Here is a 22,151-nt window from a genome sequence, read left to right as displayed (position 1 = left end):
CTAACAAAGCTGATCTTAAATGATCTAGAGCCCCCCCAAAAGTATTATGTTGATCTAGATCCTCTTATAATTTGATCTTACAAAAAGCAGCACAGCAGTTCTGCTCTGGGATATTTCATGAAACAAGGCCATTCCCCTTGTTCTCCAGCTGGCTGGAGTTCTGGGTGTTTCCTTTTGCTCCTTCGGGAGGAAGAGAGGATCAGAAACAGCTGAGAGCTCTTGACTCCCTCTTTTCTCTGAGTTTCTGTAAGTGAGGTCACTGGGCTTGTCCATTTCTCCCCATCAACAAAGAATAAACTCAAAGTTGATCTTGAAAACCTGTAGATCTAGAAGACTGCATTACCCTAATAAGTTAAAATAGAGGAGACAAAAAGCATAGCCAATCCATCAGCCATATCCACGGTGCAAGTGACTGTGAATAAAACCCCTTCGTAAGTCTGGATACGCAGTAAACACCGATTGCTAACAAAGGAGCTTTTGGCATGACTCGCATCATTATATTGAGATAATCTAGATGAAAGTTGCTTTAAGTTGTGCAATACATAATATTTCAATAACTTTTGCTTAAAAAAAGGCGAATTAATCAAACAAAACTTCTTTTTGGCTGCTTTTCTCAACTGACTCAAAAGAGTTAGTCATCTGTATCATTTAATAACAGGTCAGCTGGTATCAAGGGATTCAATCAAGAACATTAACTTCACTCCTTAATCACAGCAAATATCACATAGGTTTCGACCCAGCTAACAAAAATATGTTGAACGTTTTGCTAATGTTCCCATTAGTTATGAAAATATTTCGGAATGTTCTCTGAATGTTCAGTTTTTTTTAATGATCATCTAACTAAAATGTTTCAGAAAAACAATGTTCCATGGACGATGTATAAATACAAAGTTCTGTCATGAAACTCTAGATGGCGCAGGTTGCTAGGTCTTTAACTCAATCTGCTTGCTATCACATCATTCTCTATATGGCACAGGCAGCTGATTGGTTTGTGCTGTATCAATAGCCAGTGAGCTCAGTGCTCAACCTTCAAATACTTGGTCAGCATTTGCTGTAGAATTTGTAGAAACCCTCCACCTTCCCCAGCTCCACCTGTATAGATCTGCTACAGGTAATTATTGTATGCTGTATTGTACAGCAGCAACATGTCATGTGTGTATTGGAAGTAGCAAGTCCTGTACAATAACCAACAGCAGCATAGCAGATCTATTCTGCCAAGACCAAACACATTGTAATATCCATTACCATATTAAACACTCAGAAAGTTGTCATGACAGAAATAACGTTTTTGTGTCAATGTTTCAAAAAAGACCAGATAACATTAAACAAACTTCCTATTAACATTACTGGAAGAACGTTTGTTTATAACTTCGAGAGAACTTTGCCAGAGTTCTGAGAATGTTCCCTGTTGGCTGGGAAATCTTTAGAAAATATTTGCTATAGCGATTATTCTAAGTGCATTCATCTTTACTTGACCATGCTGTCATGGTTCACTAACTCACTTAATTTTTTATTTAGTGATTCACATTCATTGGACCAGATTTACAGACAATGCAAACAAATTAGATGATTATCCTATGCCATGAGCTATTTGAGGAGCTATTTAAAAACGAGAAAGAGTCTGTTTATAATAATAGCCTGATTATAATCTTACCTCACTGGAGATGCTCATGCCGGACTGGAGGGGTAGGTCAGATCACATACAGTATAAAGTCCTGTATATTTAAAGTCCACTCAAACTTTAATCATCTCCAGTTCCTTATTTAATTGACCGTGATGCAGTTACAGAGCTTACAGTACCACTGACACACAGCTGAATAAGCTGGAAAAAGACATTTCAGTTCTTTAATTTTTAAATGTCCACGAGGGACGGACATGTCGCCTTGTAAACAGGAAAAAAGGATCATCCCCTTCCCCAGAATCCTGACAGTTTTACTCTAAAATCAGCCTGAAGTCATTACTAAAATGTATTTGTCGGCTACATGACAGTCGCCTGTAGTTCACAGCCGTATATGTTATTTAGTAAGTCTACATTAAAAGTATGTTCTTCTTTTGTAAACATTACAAAAACACTTGACCTATTTTTCCTGACAGAAAAAATCACACGCGTCCAAACCACAGATGTCAAACAGATTTACAGCCGTAAAATATTTACGAAAAAAGAAATATCGCCACCTGCTGGGGATAGACATTTCACATTCATACACTGTTTATTTATATACTATTTCAAACAAGTCGCACAGTCTGTTCACATTGCCACTTTCTATATCAAACTATGAAATAAATAAACAACAAATAAAACTAATTAAAAAAATGAAAATGGTTAATTTCATAAGGTTTGTCTAAACTATGATTAAAAGGTCTGTGAGGATTGTATACAGGTTTGAAGACATGTAACTTTATATAATGCGCAAGACTTATAATAATAAAAACACTTTTATATGAAAATGTATTTTATTAATTGAATTTAAAATATTGAGGGTTCAGCTGGGTGGTTTGTGTGGTTGGATTTTGCTCAAAATAATTACACATTATTATTTACTATAGGCCATGCATTCCAGAAGTGAGCTCTGAAATCTAGTTATTATAAACAATCAGCACCATTTCAATGAATCAAATTGATATCAATCACCTGAAGCCATTAATCTGTGAGAGCTCCGGTGTGGTAAATCTCGGAGTCATTGAACTTTCCATCTCTACTCCATCTGATGTGTGTGATTCACATTTAAGTCCATTTCTCTCATTTTCTTTATCATCAGATGCATCTGTGTTCATCTCAGATGTGAACAGAGTTATCAAAGCACCTGTTGGTGTTTGTGGCCTGGATTCATGCCTTTCCTCTGGTGTGTAAGATGTAGAGGAATCACTAATAATCATGCACGTATTTATCATACTGCTCTCTGTTTGTATATGTGGCAGGATGCCATTATTAAGGCCGTCAGGATCTTGTTTAAATGGCTTGGTTGCTTCAAAAGGTGTTGTGCTGAATGGCGCTCTGTGAATTTCTGTCTCCGCTGATTCCAAACCATTGTGGCCGGCTTCATCTTGTCTTTGTCTTTCAAATAGAGGGATTTCTGCCAAAATGAATAAAGGATATTAGAGAGTGTTGCATTCACAGCAGTATGAATTCATAAATGAGGATCATTATTTACCAGTTTTGTTGCCACATCTGATTCGTTTATTGATATCTGAATGGCTGCGTACTGGATGTTCACCTGCAAGAGACAATGTGCATGATAATATTTTATATATTATAATATTATATATGATTAATATAACATTATATTATATTATATATATATATATATATATATATATATATATATATATATATATATATATATATATATAAAATAAAGTAATAAAGTAAAAGTAATAATTTTTTAATAATGTGTATTTTAATATATTGTGTAATTTTACAAACTATATTAGATTATAATATACATCATATTATTATTATAGCATTATCTATAATAAATATTACATATATATGTATATTGTAAAATATTAACAAAATGTATATATTATCAATAATATATTGCTGTCAAAATATATATATATTTAAAATGTTATTTTAATAAAGTAAAATCTAAATGAAAATTGCTTTTAAAAATATATTATATTTTATAGTGTTATATTACACTATTATAAATATATTAAAATATTTTGTATACTATTATAATTTTATATATGATAAATATTACATATACACGTATGTTGTATAAATAATTGTGTAACAAAAATATATTATAATATTTTATATAATATATTATTATATTATATATGATTAATATAACACAATATATATTGTATAAGAAATTATATATATATACTGTATATTAATCATTTATATCATAACTTGTTTTAAATTTGTTATTATAATAAAGTAAAAGCTAAATTATTATATATTATAATAAAGTCAAAGCTGTAGTGAAATTTCTTTTTATTAATATTTCATATTGTGTAATATTACAAATAATATATTAGAATATTTTTATATTACCTCTTATAATATATATAATATATATATAATATATTATATATATATTATACTATTTTTATATATATATTATACTATATAATATAATATTATTATATTACCTCTCAGTCTAAAACATCGTGACAGAGCAACAGATACAGTGATGAGAAATATGAATACAGACACAGCGGTTCCCCACCATGACCTCCTGCAGTCATCATCATCATCATCTGGGGAAAAAATTATAGTATTATGCATTGACATTTTAGTCATTTTGCTAAATGATCCTGTTCCAATCTTTCAAACATGAAATAAATCTTACCAGTCACACGAACTGTAACATTGACATGGGTTTGGACTTGATGTCTCATTTGGAAGCCGTAGAATGTGCAGATGTAGGTTCCGCTGTGTCCCAAGCTGTCTGGGTTCAGCAGGTGAAGGGAACCGTTGCCTAAGTGAGCCTGATCTACGTCGAGTTCAGCTTTACTTTCCCACAGGTTCATGATCCGACGGGTCCGGCTGTCGTAAGTGAAGATGACGATGGATTCTGTGGTTCTGATGAAGGTCCAAGTGAGGGTAAAATTGTGGCGAGGTTGTGGTATCATGCAGGGAATCATAAGTCCAGAGCCCTCTTCACCGAATAACTCATCTAAAAGATTCAAATGATTCAAATAGCTGTTTGAAGTTTGTAACAAACACTTTTCTTTACATTGTCTGTTTTAGCAAGTATCAGAAATGGAAACTGTTACCTTGGTGATGCAGTGATGCCGTCCACACCTGCGTTCCATCCGCTGAAACAACAGAGCAGAAGTAAGTGTGGTCAGAGATGTTGCCCTTCACGCTGATGGTGCTCTCGACGGTGAACAGGCCCTTGGAGTCCGGGGTTTTACGAGTGAAGTTCTGGAGGCTTCTGGTGTCACTAGGGGGATCAGTGGCCCAGGTGACCTCAGGAGCTGGATAGATGTTCTGGGACAGACATGTGACCCTTTCCTCAACCATCTCAAGCTTCACAAACTGGATCAAAGCTAAACGTAACAGAAAAAGTACCACATGAAATTCTCTAAACATTTAAGTTTGATTGTTTCTTCTGTCGGAGCATTACCAGATGCAATCAAAATGAATCAATTAGTTATTATTTGAACTGTGTATCTATACAAACTTATACAATCCGACAATAAACTTTTTCATTTTATCCACATTATTTTGTCTACATGCACTGTGATTAAAAATGCACACTTAAATACTGAATTAAATCACATGTTCTCTCTCTAGAAAATGATTTGTATAAATATCTACTAGTGAATTACTAAATTAACAGTTTTCCACAGACCCCCTAGTGCCCTCTTGTGGCCCCATGAGAGTCCTTGGACCCCAAGTAGCTTTTCACATCAGACAACCCTAATAACCCAAGCAAACTCAAATAATATGACCAGACCATGACCCCGTTACTGACCTTTGACCCCCAGGTTAACAAAGGTTTCCTGGTTTCCCTTCCTGGTGCTGGTGTAGCACTTATACCTCCCTTGATCCTGGACTTTAACTTTCCTCAGCACCAGAGAGGCATTTCCCTGTGCGATCTGGGAATTAAACAGGTTCGTCCGGCCACTGAAATGCTTGTTCTGGAGCCCGTACTGGTCTTTATTGTAGTAGTAGCTGTGGACAGGGATTTGCTGCTTGTACCAGTGGATGACCACGGCTCCCGTGGGCTTGAAACTGCAGGGTAGCACGCAGTCTTCGAAGAACAGACACGTTACGTGTGCATCTAGAGTGAGACCAGCACATGTAAAACCTCTAAATTCATATCATGAACTAAAAATCAGTTTAAAGATAAACAATTCTGTTCAAATGAGTCATTTTTCATGCACTATAATTGCAATGTTACATTCAATTTTCCTTTGCATAACTTTCCTATTGCGTTATGAAAAAACATTATTCTGAATGTTCTAAGATCATTCACAACATCCAGTTTTTTTTTGGTTATACAAACATTAAAGGGTTAGTTCACCCAAAAATGAAAATTCTGTCATTTATTACTCACGTTCATGCCGTTCCAGACCCGTAAGACTTTCGTTAATCTTCGTAACGTAAATTGAGATGTTTTTGTTGAAATCCGATGGCTCTAGGGAGCAATGACATTTCCTCTCTCAAGATCCATAAAGGTACTAAAAACATATTTAAACAAAGACTATAGAATAACACAAGACGTGTCACTCGTATTGTTTTGAATGGGAGAAAGTGTAACGCGCAATATGGCGGAATAAGTCCCGCCTTCTAAATAAGAGCCAATCGCCGACTGGTAAAGTCATCGCGTCACTTCAGCGGCCGTTAGAATCACCGGTTTCTATAGAAACAGTCAGACGCGCGCCTCCGAATAGACGCGCATTTAGGTCTGCGCATACGCATTAGCTTGATCCAGCCTGAAAAATACAGTTTTTTTGTCATGATTCGAGCGTTTAGAAACTAAATTTATGAGCCGGTTGTTGTCAGATTTCATTGGTGATTTCATATATGAAATTTAATCGTAAGGTTGGCGAACAGTTTTGGAGAATTTGATGTTTCCCCATTCAAAGAGATTGCATGATGCCCAGGATGCCCGAGAGGCGTTTCAAAGATGGCCGCCGAGTGAAATGACTTGTCTTAAAGGGACTTTGATTTAAATCAGTTCATGTGAGTACAGTGGTTCAATATTAATATTATAAAGCGATGAGAATATATTTGGTGCGCCAAAAAAAATAAAATAAAATAAATTATTTAGTGATGGCCGATTTAAAAACATACCTTCGGGAAGCTTCGGAGCATAATGAATCAGTGTGTCGAATCATCAGTTCGGAGCGCCAAAGTCATGTGATTTCAGCAGTTTGTAGGTTTGACATGCGATCCGAATCATGATTCGATACGTTGATTCATAACGCTCAGAAGCTTCATGAAGCAGTGTTTTGAAATCGGCCATCACTATATAAGTCGTTATTTTTTTTATTTTTTTGGCGCACCAAAAATATTCTCGTCGCTTTATAATATTAATATTGAACCACTGTACTCACATGAACTGATTTAAATATGTTTTTAGTACCTTTATGGATCTTGAGAGAGGAAATGTCATTGCTGGCTATGGAGGCCTGACTGAGCCATCGGATTTCAACCAAAATATCTTAATTTGTGTTCCGAAGATCAACGAAGGTCTTACAGGGGTAAAATAGCACGAGGGTGAGTAATTAATGACAGAATTTTCATTTTTTGGTGAACTAACCCTTTAGGGAACCATTTTATAATTTTGCAAACACTATAAGAACTTTACTTTTGAATGTTCTCTAAACATTCTGAAACAAGTAGTAACATTTAAAGGCAGAGGCATCTCTAGGGTCAGTGGATATTCTGGGCTTTAGCCCTATGTACCTTTTTTTGTACAAAATTTAAATAATGGATCAATACATCATCAATCCTTGTTCCAAAATGTGTTTTTGTCTTACCCTGATTCACTATGGTAAGCCTGTTATAATCGTTTATATTTTAAACCTGTGTCGGGATGGTTTCCGCGGGAAATTGCGTACCTACGTCACCCGCCCGTGCATGTCTCATCATATCCGTAAAATAGAGAAAATTTGCTCCGGTAACTTTGTCGCGGTATGGTGTGGAATAGTTAGTTATCTCGTTCACAACGATTGAGAAAGGTTGACAGCACGTAAAATCTCGAACCACAGAACAGAAGAGAGTCTGGTGGCAAAAAGAGAACGAACCCAACCGAGAATCAATATTGCCTTGGCTTTTCAGAGATGGCCAGAACTGAGGGATTTGAAATGATGTAAAAGTGATGCGGAGATGGCGTTTTTATTACTCATTAGGTGAGTAAAGTATTGAACAGATAAACTGTCATAGCTATATTGCGAATGGTCATAGTCTATTCACTTGCACAGTCACACAGCACAAACAAATGTTTTTCCACAAAATGCATGCAGTTTTTTTAACCACTAGAGGGCATAGTGTACTTTTAAAAAACGTTAGACAAACTAAAACGTTTCAGAAAAAAGTTAAATAACATTTTTTTTTTTTTTTTTTGCTGACGTTTTGAGAATATTATTAAAGACCAGATAACTTTGAACGAACGATACTGGAAGAACATTTGTTGTTCAACTTTGAGAGGAGAAAATTCCCTGTCAATACATTCTGTTGTTCTTGTTGCCTTGCTTTATGCCAAACAATGCCAAATTATCAAATAACAAAACTGTACATTTTGCACATAATGATTTATTCATGTTCAAATAGCCTGTTATATAGGTGCTAAAATATTTCCTTGTAGGCTGTTAATGAGAATAAATAAATCACAGATTCATTCTGGTTCACCAGGGTCATTAGTCTGAGACTAATGAAGTTTCCTACAAGTGCTGCTTTGATCCATTCACTGAGCAACAACTGCGGCCAAACAACTTATATTACAGAGATGGAAAACACAGGGGGGAAAAGTGACAAAACTAGCACCATTCAAATAAAATAAAATAAATATTCCAGTAACAATTTATTCACTTATCGTGAACAAATAATTTGATCTTGTATTGTATTTTATATTTTTATATTATAAATTGAACAGGTTATTATACATTATAGAATACTTTTCTGATGAAAAACAAAAAACAAACACACACAACTAAAACATTAGAGCATGATACTTTCCCACAAGACAGAAGGTAATTTTTCCATTTTCCCCTTAAGAGAGTAGCTTTATATCTCACAATGAGAAGTATCAAAAGTGAGCCTTACCCTTAGTGATGGTGATACCAGAAACACAAGTCCTGAGTAGAAGCACAAATGCAATACACAGATACAGCAGATCCATGACTGTCAGACTATGCCACACGTTCAGATCAATTTACTGTGATGCCACAATCTTTCTCTCTGTACATGTGCCCTGAGAGTGTGTGCGTGTGAGAAAGGGGGAGAGAAAGACCCTTGTGGACACATCAATTAAACCGTTAAATGATTAACCAGAGAGAGCATGAGTGGACATATAGTGACCAGAACTGGTTTGGCCATGTAACAGGTACAGCAGAGGATAAAGAAAAATAACCAGGGGAAAGAACAAACCGGTTAATTTAAACCTCAAAGCGGACTGGTGTGGTCTGTCCATGCATGTGTCGCTGTGGTTACTTTAGTCCTAAATAAGATTATGATTATATGATTAAATACACTATTGTTCAAAACTTTGGGGATGGTAAGATATTTAAACATTTTTAAAAGAGACATTTATTTGATCTGCATTTATTTATTTGATCAAAAATACAATAAAACAGTAATATAGTGAAATATTACTAGTTTAACATAACTCTTTTCTATTTTAATATATTTTAAAATATAATTTATTCATGTGTTGGCAAAACTGAATTTTCATCATCATTACTCCAGTCTTCAGTGTCACATGATCCTTCAGAAAACATTCTAATATGCTGATATGCTCAAGAAACTTCAATGTTGAAAACAGTTGAGCTGCTTAATATTTTTGAAGAAAACGTGATACATTTTTATCAGGATTCTTTGATGAATAGAAAGTTCAAAAGAACAACATTTATTTGACAATAAAATCTTTTGTGACATTATAAATGTCTTTAGTGTCACTTTTGATCAATTTAATCAAGCATCTTTGTTGAATAACAGTATGAATTTCTTTAAAAAAAAAAAATCCTCTTGGCAAACTTTTGAACAGTAGTGTAATTACAAATTATATTGCAAAAATAGCCAGCATGAGATTTATGGGAATTTATTGATAAATAATAAGATTTATTTTTAATAATATTTTCTCCTTTTTTACAATAAATTATGGAAAAATATTAAATTAAAGTACAAGAAATGTATTCGGTTTCTTCTAAATGACATTTTGTTCACACAAATACTCAGACTGCATAGAAATAAAGTCCCATCAATTGGTCTTCCAACTTATATTTCACACTGGTTTCTCTCTTATAATATTCTTCTTTCTTCTCTCCACGGTTAACTGTGAGAACCCGAAGGCTCTGTCGTAAGTTTACTTTCTGCTTGTGGCTCTTCCGATGTTTTGGCTATGAAAGACAAAAGGAAAAACATTCAGTTGCAAAATTGAAAATCTACGTTTGGAAATTTTTTTTAGAACTTACAGTATGACGTGTTCTTTTATGAATTAATTATAAAAAACAAAGGACTGTAACAGGGCAGTACCTAAATTCATGCTTTGCATTTCCGCATCCTCTTCAGCGTTTTCGTGATTTCTTTTTAATTTTGCTGCAAACATAAACATCATGGACCATTTATATAGACTGAATATATATATATATATATATATATATATACAGTACAGTCCAAAAGTTTGGAACCACTAAGATTTTTAATGTTTTTAAAAGAAGTTTCGTCTGCTCACCAAGGCTACATTTATTTAATTAAAAATACAGTAAAAAACAGTAATATTGTGAAATATTATTACAATTTAAAATAACTGTGTACTATTTAAATATATTTGACAAAGTAATTTATTCCTGTGATGCAAAGCTGAATTTTCAGCATCGTTACTCCAGTCTTCAGTGTCACATGATCCTTCAGAAATCATTCTAATATGCTGATTTGCTGCTCAATAAACATTTATGATTATTTTCAATGTTGAAAACAGTTGTGTACTTTTTTTTTCAGGATTCCTTGATGAATAGAAAGTTCAAAAGAACAGCATTTATCTGAAATACAAAGCTTCTGTAGCATTATACACTACCGTTCAAAAGTTTGGGGTCAGTAAGAATTTTTATTTTTATTTTTTTGAAAAGAAATGAAAGAAATGAATACTTTTATTCAGCAAGGATGCATTAAATCAATCAAAAGTGGCAGTAAAGACATTTATAATGTTACAAAAGATAAGATTTCAGATAAACACTGTTCTTTTGAACTTTCTATTCATCAAATAATCCTGAAAAAAAATATTGTACACAAATATTTTGTACAATTGTACACATTAAATGTTTCTTGAGCAGCAGATCAGCATATTAGAATGATTTCTGAAGGATCATGTGACACTGAAGACTGGAGTAACGATGCTGAAAATTCAGCTTTGCCATCACAGGAATAAATTACTTTGTGAAATATATTCAAATAGAAAACAGTTATTTTAAATTGTAATAATATTTCACAATATTACTGTTTCTTACTGTATGTTTAATTAAATAAATGTAGCCTTGGTGAGCAGACGAAACTTCTTTTAAAAACATTCAAAATCTTAGTGGTTCCAAACTTTTGGACTGTACTGTATATGCACAACAATAAACACTTATGCAGATGAAATATTATGAATTGAGTTCAGTTCACTGTATTACCTCTGTATCGTTTTATAACCAAAGTGATTGCGAGAAGAGCAATCAATCCTGCGACGATACCCAACATCCACAGATTATAATTAAGAAAACCTAGAAAAAGAGAAAGAGAGATAGATGTTTAAAAAGTAAACTGCCACAATGTTTTAGCAGGAAATGAGCTCTAGGTTTGGTCCAGCAGATTAATTATTGGATGGATGAGTTCATGGATCAGTAGATACCTTTCCCCTGCCTGGGGGATGTAATATCAACACGGGTCTGGATCAGATGCCGCGCCTTCGCTGCTGAGAAGGCACACGTGTAGATTCCAGAATATTCCGAGCCAACAGGTTTCTGCAGGTTTAGTGAAAGATCCCCTTTCAATGTGTTGTCCTCTTCTAGTTCTGCATGATCCCAGGAGCGGCTGGATTTATGGGTCTTGCTGTCATACTCGAGGACATCTGTGGTTTTGTTTGCTGTCGTAAAAGTCCAGACGAGAGAGAAGGACTGAAGGTTCTTGGGAGCTCTACATGGAATAATCAGGTCTTGCCCTTCAGAGCTGGTAATTTCTGTTTTGTACATGAGACAACATTGATATTATCACCTTATATTCATAAGCATAACATTTATAACATACATCTGTATTATTACTACAGCATATATCACATATTTTTGCACATTATAATGTGATCAAGTTTTACCTTGCAGCTTTAATGAAGCTGTCCATGTCTGCTTGCCATATTTGGAGGTGATGTTACACACATATATATGATCAAGGCTGTTGTTCTGCTGTTTTAGAAGGCTCTCCACTGTAAAGAGGCCCTTTCCGCCAGAAGTGATGCGGGTGATGGGCTGCAGGGCAGCAGGAGGTAAACTGGGCGCTGTGCTCCACTGCACCACCGGAGCTGGGTAGACGTCTTTAGTAGAGCACCGAATCAGCCCAGAGGGATCGGTGTCAATGGAGATTGTCCTGATGGGAGCTGGAGGACATAAATTGTTTTTTACAAAAAAACAATTCAATTTAATAATAATAAAAAAGGTGATTATAAAAAGTATTAATATCAATAAAAAATGATGATATAAACAGAATTGACCAACAATAATTCCTATTTTTATCAGCTAAATTAAGAGTGCCTAACTTACCTATTGCTTTGTATGAGGACATGGGCAAAATTTAACATTAAATTGTTTTAGATAAATTTGTTTTGAAAAAATTATCAACCAGCTAACTGAATAAAAGAAGCAAGTATTCACAATATAAACAAAATACAACAAAAAAAATTAAATTAAATTAAAAGGCAGATTTTAAAGGGTTAGTTCACCCAAAAATGAAAATTCTGTCATTTATTACTCACCCTCATGCCGTTCCACACCCGTAAGACCTTCATTAATCTTTGGAACACAAATTAAGATATTTTAGTTGAAATCCGATGGCTCCGTGAGGCCTCCATAGGGAGCAATGACATTTCCTCTCTCAAGATCCATAAAGGTACTAAAAACATATTTAAATCAGTTCATGTGAGTACAGTGGTTCAATATTAATATTATAAAGCGACGAGAATATTTTTGGAGCGCCAAAAAAACAAAATAATGATTTATCTAGTGATGGCTGATTTCAAAACACTGCTTCATGAAGCATCGGAGCATAAATGAATCAGTGTATCGATTCATGATTCAGATCACGTGTCAAACTGCCAACGGCTGAAATCATGTGACTTTGGCGCTCCGAACAGCAGATTCAACACACTGATTCATCTGTGCTCCGATGCTTCCTGAAGCAGTGTTTTGAAATCGGCCATCACTAAATAAGTCGTTATTTTGTTTTTTTTGGCACTCCAAAAATATTCTTGTTGCTTTGTAATATTAATATTGAACCACTGTACTCACATGAACCGATTTAAATATGTTTTTAGTACCTTTATGGATCTTGAGAGAGGAAGTGTCAATTGCTCCCTATGGAGGCCTCACGGAGCTATCGGATTTCAACTAAAATATCTTAATTGGTGTTCTGAAGATTAACGAAGGTCTTACGGGTGAAGGAACGGCATGAGGGTAAGTAATAAATGACAGAATTTTCATTTTTGGGTGAACTAACCCTTTAAGGAATATCATTGGTTTTACCTACGCCCCCTTTCACTGAATGAGTCAGTGGCTGCATCCGAAATCGCATACTTCCCTATTATATAGGCAAAAAGCAGTATTTGGCAAAAGAAGTAGGTCTGAATTCACAGTAGTCATATAAGAGTAGGCAAAAAATACCTGGATGACCTACTTTTTCTGGCAAGATTCCGAAGTGTGCATATAATAGACACTTTACTATTCCATGAGGCCATGGGAATGATTTTGTGAATGGAAGAGATGTGATGCAACTGAATCTGGTAGGTCACATCATGATAATGACAACATGGTGGATGTAGTAAGTCCAGATTACATTCATACTTCACACACTCATACTATATAGAACATACTTTTTTAGCGCCTGTGAAGTAATTACTTATTCAAAAAAGTATCTACTTAAGAAGGTATGCAATTTTGGATGCAGCCAGTTATTTAGATCAGCAATGAATGAATGAGGCATCAAGTTCGTAAACAACTGAATGAAATGGGACATCTTGTTTGTGAATGAAAACTGAGCAAATTTTAATAAACAACTTTGTTGAATTTTGAATGGTTAACGTCTCGCCACCTACACTGACAAATCGTAAAATGAATATGAACCAATCTTTAGAGAACTTATTTACATAATAAAGTCTCTGGGATGAATCACGATCTTCATCACTACAAATGGATTGATAATTATGGCAGTGTTTCCCAACCCTGGTCCTGGAGATAAACCAACACAACTATACATTTTCCAAGTCTTCCTTTTCCTAATCAAACACACCTGATTCAACTTATCATCTCGTTATTAGAGACTCCAAGACCAGAAAAAGAGGGATCAGACAAGGGAGACATCCAAAATGTGCACTGTTTTTGTGGCTCCAGGAAAAGAGTTGGGAAACACTGAATTATGGTAACCTTACCAACGAATATAGTCCTCAGCCACTAATAAACCAATATTGGTTGATGTCTACTAATAACAGATAATACATTTAAAAATAAATCAATATAAATCAAACCTTCCACTGTTGCCAGAACATATGTCTGAGTCACATTGTTGACCACACATTTGTATCGTCCTTTACTCCTCGTATCTACTTGTTTCACAAGTAGCGATGCGTTGCCCTCAGAGACGTTGTCGCTGAACAGCCGCACGTTGTCACTGCTGAGCCTCTGTTCAGCCGGCTGTAAACTGAGTATGAGCACATCCTGCTGGTACCACTTAATGTTCACATCACCATTGGGCGTGAAAGAGCAGGGAAGAATACAGTCCTCAGAGAAGATGCAGGTCACACGAACCTCTGCAAATCAACAAAAAGCCTTTAAGAATATTTCTCCATTTACGAGAATGATGTTATCACCATTATGGTGATTAGTGTTCCCTTTAGATGTCCCTTGACTTTGGGTAAATTATTTCACTTTCAGCAATTGTTGAAAGTGCATGCTGTCACTATTGTCTACAATAGTATGTCATGCTCCTGACTGCAATTATATTCTTTATACTATGTGCTTTTTAAATTACTTTTACTAAGTTTACAACTTTTTGGGGGTCAGTGACTGCCAGCTGGATTTTGACACTTGAAAGTTCCCAAATGTACGGAAGAGGATGAGGGCAATAATAAAAAAATAAAACCATCTCGAGATTAAAGTTGTTAAATTTCGAGAAAAAATCATTAAATTTCGAGAAAAAAGTCGAAATAAAATGTTGAGAATAAACTAGTTAAAGGTGCTAAAGAGGTTCTTTTTGTCGACTGAGTTTTTGAAATGAGCGCATGGGTAAGAACAACCCCCTCCTTCACAGCTCATTTAGAGGGAACGCCTCCCAAAACTCGTGCACCGTATCTGAACACGAGTGTTTACCACCGGCATTCGTTGTGTTATTAAGCCGGGCACACATTTAACGACTAGCTAAAACATTCTGACTGAGCTCAACATACAGCGATTGTTTCCTGCTCCTGAAGCAGATTTATATACTTTCACATGGAATTTGAACACCGACTGTAATCGCAGACTGAAAGCAACTGGCTCTGAATGGACGCGTTTGAGCGCGATCAGTCATAAGTATCAATTTACCTTCATAATCGGCCTTACAATCATTAAGTGTGTGGATTCATTATGTCGGACTCACCGCAGGTAACTCATAATCTGCAGTTGTTACTCCTGTCTCCTGACAAAAACATTGCATGCAGCGCCTGTGGAGTGTGGAAAGTTACTGGAGCGCGCAGCCGCGCGTCTCTCACATGGATCGTCATGGCAGTGATTGACAAGCCAGTGGGCCAATCCGCTCACATCTCTCACAAGGAACGTCATGGCAGTGATTGACAAGCCAGAGGGCCAATCGTTTACGCGATGATCGCGTAAACGATTGGCTGATGTTTTTAAGGCCCTACCTCGTGCACAGATGATGTATATTAATATTATTCCTTTCAGTGCACCTAATAAATAGTCTTTTATCAGTTAGTAAAGACAGTTTCAAGTAATATTGCAAAAATTTATAAAACAAAACATCCTCTTTAGCACCTTTACATTACAAGAAAAAACTCGTTAAATTTCGAGAAAAAGGTTGAGATAAAATGTTGAGAATGAAGTCATTCAATTACGAGAAAAAATTCGTTAAATTACGAGAACAAATTCGTTAAATTACGAGAAAAAAGTCGAGATAAAAAGTTGAGAATAAACTCATTAAATTATGAGAAAAAAAAGTTGTTAAATTTCGAGAAAAAAAGGTTGAGATAAAATGTTAAGAATAAACTCGTTAAACTACGAGAAAAAACTCGTTGAATTTCAAGAAAAAATTCGAGATAAAATGTTGAGAATAAAGTCATTAAATTAGGAGAAAAAATTCTTTAAATTTCGAGAAAAAATTCGAGATAAAATGTTGAGAATAAACTCATTAAATGATGAGAAAAAAGTCGTTAAATAACGAGAACAAATTCGTTAAATTACAAATTTGTTCTCATAATTTAACAACTTTTTTTCTCGTAATTTAACAAGTTTATTCTCAACATTTTATCTCGACTTTTTTTTCGAAATTTAACGAGTTTTTTCTCGAAATTTAACAACTTTAATCTTGAGATGGTTTTATTTTTTTATTATTGCTTGGCCCTAATCCTCTTCCGTACAAATGTTCTTTCTTTCTTTCTTTTTTTATTTCAAACAACAACAACAACAAAATAAAAAAATAAATTAATAAAATAAAATATAAAAATACAATAAGTATGTTACCACATACAGAAGAAAAAACAATATCTAAGAATAATCATCAAATAATTACATGTGTCCGAAAGGAGTGGGATGAAGCAAAAGCTTGTTATTTTCCCACCCCTTATACAGCTATCAATAATTCCAATATATATTATATATTTTTCTATATATGCTAAATTTTCATACAATAACAAATAAAAAATTTTTAAAACACAAACCAAATTTTACCTTTAATACCAAACGACCTTAATGCTTAGTCTTAATGCAATCAATATTTTAACCCACCCTCACACTCACTGTTCATCCTTTTAGTAACTTGTTTTTATACAACCTTTTATACTGTTTAAAGTTTGTACAATATTTTAACACCTGATCCAAATTGTTCCACTAACTTACCCCACATATAGTGATGCACGTACTTTTTTAGATTTGTTATTATTTTAAGTTTTTTAAACTTTAATTCTTCTCTCAAGTTATACCCATGCCTCTCGTTAAACATTTTTTGTAAATTTTAAACATAACTTGTGCAATCTTAAATTTAACCAGATCAGTGGACTTTAGTGTATTTGATTTCAAGAATAATGAATTTGTATGTTCCAGATATCCAACATTATTAATGATTCTGATTGCTCTCTTTTGTAATGTGCATAACGACTGTAGGTTGGTATTGTAGGTATTTCCCTAGATTTCCACACAGTAACTTAAGTTTGGCACTATGAGTGTATTATACAGAATATACATTGATTTATTATCCAGAATATATCTTGCTTTATTTAATATTGCTATAGTCTTTTCCGGTTTTGCTTTAATGTGTTTTATTTGTGGTTTCCAGCAGATTTTGTGGTCTAAAATAACACCAAGAAATTTATTTTCATATACTCTTTCTATACTGATATCAATTTTCAATTCTACTTGAGGTTTTGTTGTATATTTTCCAAACAACATAATCTTTGTTTTACTTATATTTAATGATACTTTATTTTACATCCAACTACTGTTTTAACTTATTAATTTCTTTTGCAATCACCTCCAAAAGCTGCTGTAGATTTTCCCCTGAACAGAAAATATGTGTCATCAGCAAATAAAGTAAAGTTGAATATATTTGATACTCTACAAATGTCATTAATGTAAAATTATGAAAAGTTTTGGGCCTAAGACCAAAATGTCCATGATAGTCCTTACAAAAAGCAAATTTCAATGTTGAACTTGTCTTGATGCAACAGAAGATAAGTACAAAATTGTAATTACGTTTATTATTTTGTCTCTGTAATAATATGTGATTCACAATTTACTTCAGAATTTCAGATGACTATGGAATTAATGCTGGGGTTTTTTCAGCAGGGTTATATATGATTTCACATATTTTCACACATTTAGATAACAATATATAACAAAATACCAAATGTAACATTATTTTATTTATTATGTAATTTCCGCTAATCATACACAGTATGAGATGGCTATAAACTTGCCATTTCAAAACCATCCGCCTCTTCTCAAACATTTCCTTTTCAAGACATTGATAAGAAAGCTAGATTGATGCTTTTGTCGTATACGTCCCACCCCCAGTTTCCTAACCGCATGGTGCATGTGTACAATGTGTGCACCCCTATATATGCCACCTTTTTTCTCAGAAAAAGAGAGTTCCGCTGCCCATATTTGCTGCCTGCCCTTTTCTGTGGGTGAGTACAATTGTGTGTTCACCCAGAACATCATGCTAAGAGGACATTTATCAGTAATGACCACTTATGACTGTGATTGTTTAGCATTCAACACACTCAGCTTATCAGAATCGGCAAGAACATTGTTTGGCTATAAATACAAAATAAACAGAGCAGCGACAGAGTGCATGACGGCATGACCTTTATGTTGTGACACTGGCGTAACTTTGCATGCATTGCCAGACCGAGATTGCACCAAACTATCTCATCTACAGATTAATTGTCATTGATTATATTGTATTATATTGATCACTGATTATATAATACTGATTATCGCCATATACTGACAAGGTATGACATAATGAGTCAGTTGTACTTCTGTTTCTCATCTTGATGTCACACATCCAATGCTTTTCTTTGTGCTAAGTGTCTAGACCAGATCTATTATAGAGAGTCCCTGGAGAGGTCTTGGCTTGTCGAAATATTCACAGTGACTGTGTTTGTCCAAACAGATGACAAGCCAGAGTGAATTCTAGCAGACTCACTCATCTCCTTCGCTTGCAGACTATAACAAGGAGGGGCTCAAAAACGCATTAGCTGAAATTCTGCCTCCACTTGAGATCTAAGAGTAGCATCCACTTTAATTACATAATAAGGTATATTTATAACGATCATTCGTTTTTTCCTGGCATCTTTTTTAGTCTGGCTGTTGATCTATTGCAGAAATAATGCACATTCAAAATAAGTGGCCCAGTGAAACTGGAAAAAACAAAGATAAATCACCCACTTAAGATGAATGATTCATTAGCTCAAAAATGCATTTTAAAAACTTTTTGAGAGAACACATATTAATTAATGTTTAATCATATATAAGTTGAAGTACTAAAAAAACTAAAACTGAAGTATAAATAAATAAAACTAAATAGATATATATATTTTAAATATTAAACTAAAAAATGTTAAAACTAAAGAAAAGTATGAATATTATTTAAATAATAAATACTACTTGATAAATACTACTGTAGTATATAAATAATAGTAAAATAACATAATTAAATAATTTAGGACAGCAAAAGCAATCAATGGGTAATATCTAATATTTGTTTTTGTACTCAATTTGGGTACTGGAAAGAAGTCCTGAGGAGGAACTAATAACTAGAAAACAGATGTCTGTGGATGATCTTGCCAACATTCATGTCCTATTCCATCCGCTTGAATTACATAATAAGGTATATTCGTAACGTAAGTCTTTCCTGGCATCTTTTCAGCCTGGCTACTGCGACGTACAAACATGAATTGATCATAATGTGGCCCAACTGAAGCAGATCAAGAGCGAAAAGTAAAATAAAAGAAAATCACTCACTTTAGATGAGTGATTCATGAACAGAACTTTGAATTGCTTCGTTTCATAAAGGAAAGTTCACTCTTTACGGATAAATTGATCAAACTTTGGATGTAAAAATGAATGACATAAACTTTACTTTTAGAAAAAATGTCAAAAATCACAATAAAAGTTAATCTTACCTGGAACCTTACACTCCACTAAGGAAAAAATCCATAAAACAACACATGCGCCATAGTGAGTCCTTGACATTCTCCTTCACAACTATGTAGTGAAGCAAAAAAGAGGTGTAGGACTAAAAAAAATTGCTGAGATGATGAGACTCTTCAAAGAGTCTCTTTCAGGAACGTAATCAGACCCTGTTCCTCTTTACTGCTTCAACAGAACAGAGAGGCAAAAAAAAAAAAAAAAAAGAGAAGTATCACTTGGGTCCACCTGAATGAAAGTCTTTGTGAATAAAAAACAAGAGGCAAATAGAGAAAGTTCCTCAGGTGATTTCTGTATATTGACTGCTGTGTGAGCTTGCTGTGGGTATGAATGACAGAGAAGGAGCAAGAAAGAGAGAGCAAGAGAGTGGGTAGACAGGTTTCCACGCCTCTTTCATAGATCATGAGCTGAGTCACTAAATGGCAGCTGAAACCCTTTACCGCCTACCGCGTACTCCTGCGAATAACTTTAAGATAACCTTCCCACATCCCCCCAGGCCAGCCTTTCTGAACTTATTTGTCTTTTATTTAGACATGCTGCAACTGTCCTGGCCACCTTCTTGCCCAATTTACCAAACTCTAAGAGTGTGCTAACCATGCACACGTACCTTGTAGTGGATTGCAATAACCCTGATGATTAGTAAAGATTCTTATGAAACAGTTGTTTCTTGGAAGGAAGGAACTCCTTTAGATGGCCCAATAACCTTTTAAAGGTTTAATATCATTTTTTTTTTTTTGCTTGTTTTTTTTTGCTTGACATTCCACACTCAGCTCAATTTGACTAATGTATAATGCTTAGAAGGAGTCCAAACTTGTAGTACAGACTTTGACAGGTGCAAGTTGTCCTACCAACCTTACAGGTTTACAAATGCACAGGCTTGAGGAAATTCTTTGCTTGTCTGAGCTGTTCTAGTGCCCTCAGGCTGTAGCAGAAGTGTGGTCAATGTGTTTGATGACATGGAAGTGATGGTTCAGTTCTGTCAGCAGAGACAGTCCAGTAAATACATTCCTCTTGGCTTTAAAGGGACAGTTCACCCAAAACTGAAAATTCTGTCAGCATTTTCTCATCCTTATGTTGTTCCAAACATGAGTTTCTTTCTTCTGTTAAAAAAAAATATATATATATTTTGAAGAATGTTGCTAACCAGGCAGTTTGACAACCAGACAACTGTCTAGTTACCAACATTCTTCAGAATATCTTCTGTTCAACAGAAGAAAGAAACTTATACAGGTTTGGAATAACATGAGGGTGAGTAAATGATGACAGAATTTTCAGTTTTGGATGAACCACTAGAATTCCCTAGCAACTGCATAGCAACAACCTAGAAATCACCCAAAACATGCTAGCAATTGCAGAGTGGCGCAGGGATGACGTATTTTTGTAGGCCAAAACCCGGAAGCAAGTCAGCATTTTAGCAATTCATTTTTTTAATGGGCTTTTGGTTGAATGCTTGTAATCGGGTCTGTGGTGAACACGCAAGCTCAATATATTTTCACGTTTTATTCTACAATATAAAATACATCAGTTTTATCCTCTTGTGATGTTTAAAAGCTTTTACTTGTCTTGTAAAAGGCAGTTGCTAATAAGTAGCTAAATCAAGTGTGCTGTACAAGTCCTGAAAAGTGAAGCCAAAATGTTTCGATCGCCCCCAGGTGGCTGGACACAGTATACCTCGTGACTTGAGACAGACTAGTCAATCAAATTACACTTCAAATAATTTTTTACAAAGATGGTTTCTGTCATTTTAGGTAGTTTTTATCACACTGATGTAACTTCAAGTGTTCATTTTTTATATAAGTTTGGTTTTAGTTAGTTATTTGATGCTATAAAAATGGGTATTTGACGTAAGGATTGACAGCTGAGATTCTCTGAGTGAAGAAGTCACAGAGGCACCAATTTTCAGGATGTGTTCTGCAGTAAATTGTACTAACCAATTCTGCAGGAGTGTGGGCGGTGCCTTGATACTGCAGCTCCACTTCATGCTCACTACTGCGCAGACTCGGGTTCCAAAATGTCAGCGCCATATTTTGGACATTGGCGGCTTCACTTCTCTACAATAGAAGAGAGTGAATCTGCATCATCCATATTTTTTTACAGAGATTTTTTGACGACATTAAAGGGTTAGTTCACCCAAAAATTTAATTTCCATCATTAAGTACTCACCCTCATGTCGTCCCAAACCTGTAAGACCTTTGTTCATCTTTGGAACACAAATTAAGATATTTTTGATGAAATCCGAGGGTATCTGATCCACACATAGGCAGCAAGGACATTGCACCTTCTGAGGTCCAGAAAGGTACTAAAGACATCGTTAAAACCGGCGATGTGACTACATTATGAAGCAACGAGAATACTTTTTGTGTGCA

General features: G+C 34.7%; 3 protein-coding genes across 4 annotated transcripts in view; 1 reads left to right on the top strand and 2 right to left on the bottom strand.

The window, feature by feature from the left end:
• Positions 1 to 1,938, bottom strand: part of phldb2a (pleckstrin homology-like domain, family B, member 2a) — a 38,414-nt gene extending 36,476 nt beyond the window's left edge. Inside the window, exon 1 of the mRNA XM_048181659.1 lies at positions 1,655 to 1,938. Within this exon, the coding sequence (XP_048037616.1) occupies positions 1,655 to 1,672 (18 nt within the window). The 5' untranslated portion in view covers positions 1,673 to 1,938. The remainder of the gene's footprint in view (positions 1 to 1,654) is intronic.
• Positions 1,939 to 9,709: 7,771 nt separating this feature from the next.
• Positions 9,710 to 20,189, bottom strand: hhla2a.1 (HERV-H LTR-associating 2a, tandem duplicate 1). Its single transcript, XM_048181623.1, has 7 exons — positions 19,761 to 20,189; positions 14,391 to 14,672; positions 11,973 to 12,251; positions 11,514 to 11,840; positions 11,296 to 11,385; positions 10,160 to 10,222; positions 9,710 to 10,023 (listed from the first exon to the last, which is right to left on the bottom strand). Exons 1-7 carry the CDS (start codon positions 19,828 to 19,830, stop codon positions 9,956 to 9,958), a joined length of 1,179 nt encoding a protein of 392 aa, XP_048037580.1. The 5' UTR covers positions 19,831 to 20,189; the 3' UTR covers positions 9,710 to 9,955.
• Positions 12,180 to 22,151, top strand: part of gabrr3a (gamma-aminobutyric acid type A receptor subunit rho3a) — a 35,460-nt gene continuing 25,488 nt past the window's right edge. For both annotated transcript variants that reach the window (XM_048181613.1, XM_048181611.1), the window contains exon 1: positions 12,180 to 12,310. The gene's annotated coding sequence lies outside the window, so the exon portion shown is untranslated. The remainder of the gene's footprint in view (positions 12,311 to 22,151) is intronic.

This window comes from Megalobrama amblycephala, linkage group LG2, assembly GCF_018812025.1.
Source record: "Megalobrama amblycephala isolate DHTTF-2021 linkage group LG2, ASM1881202v1, whole genome shotgun sequence".
Taxonomy (NCBI): Eukaryota; Metazoa; Chordata; class Actinopteri; order Cypriniformes; family Xenocyprididae; genus Megalobrama; species Megalobrama amblycephala.
This window is presented reverse-complemented; position numbering and strand designations above follow the sequence as displayed.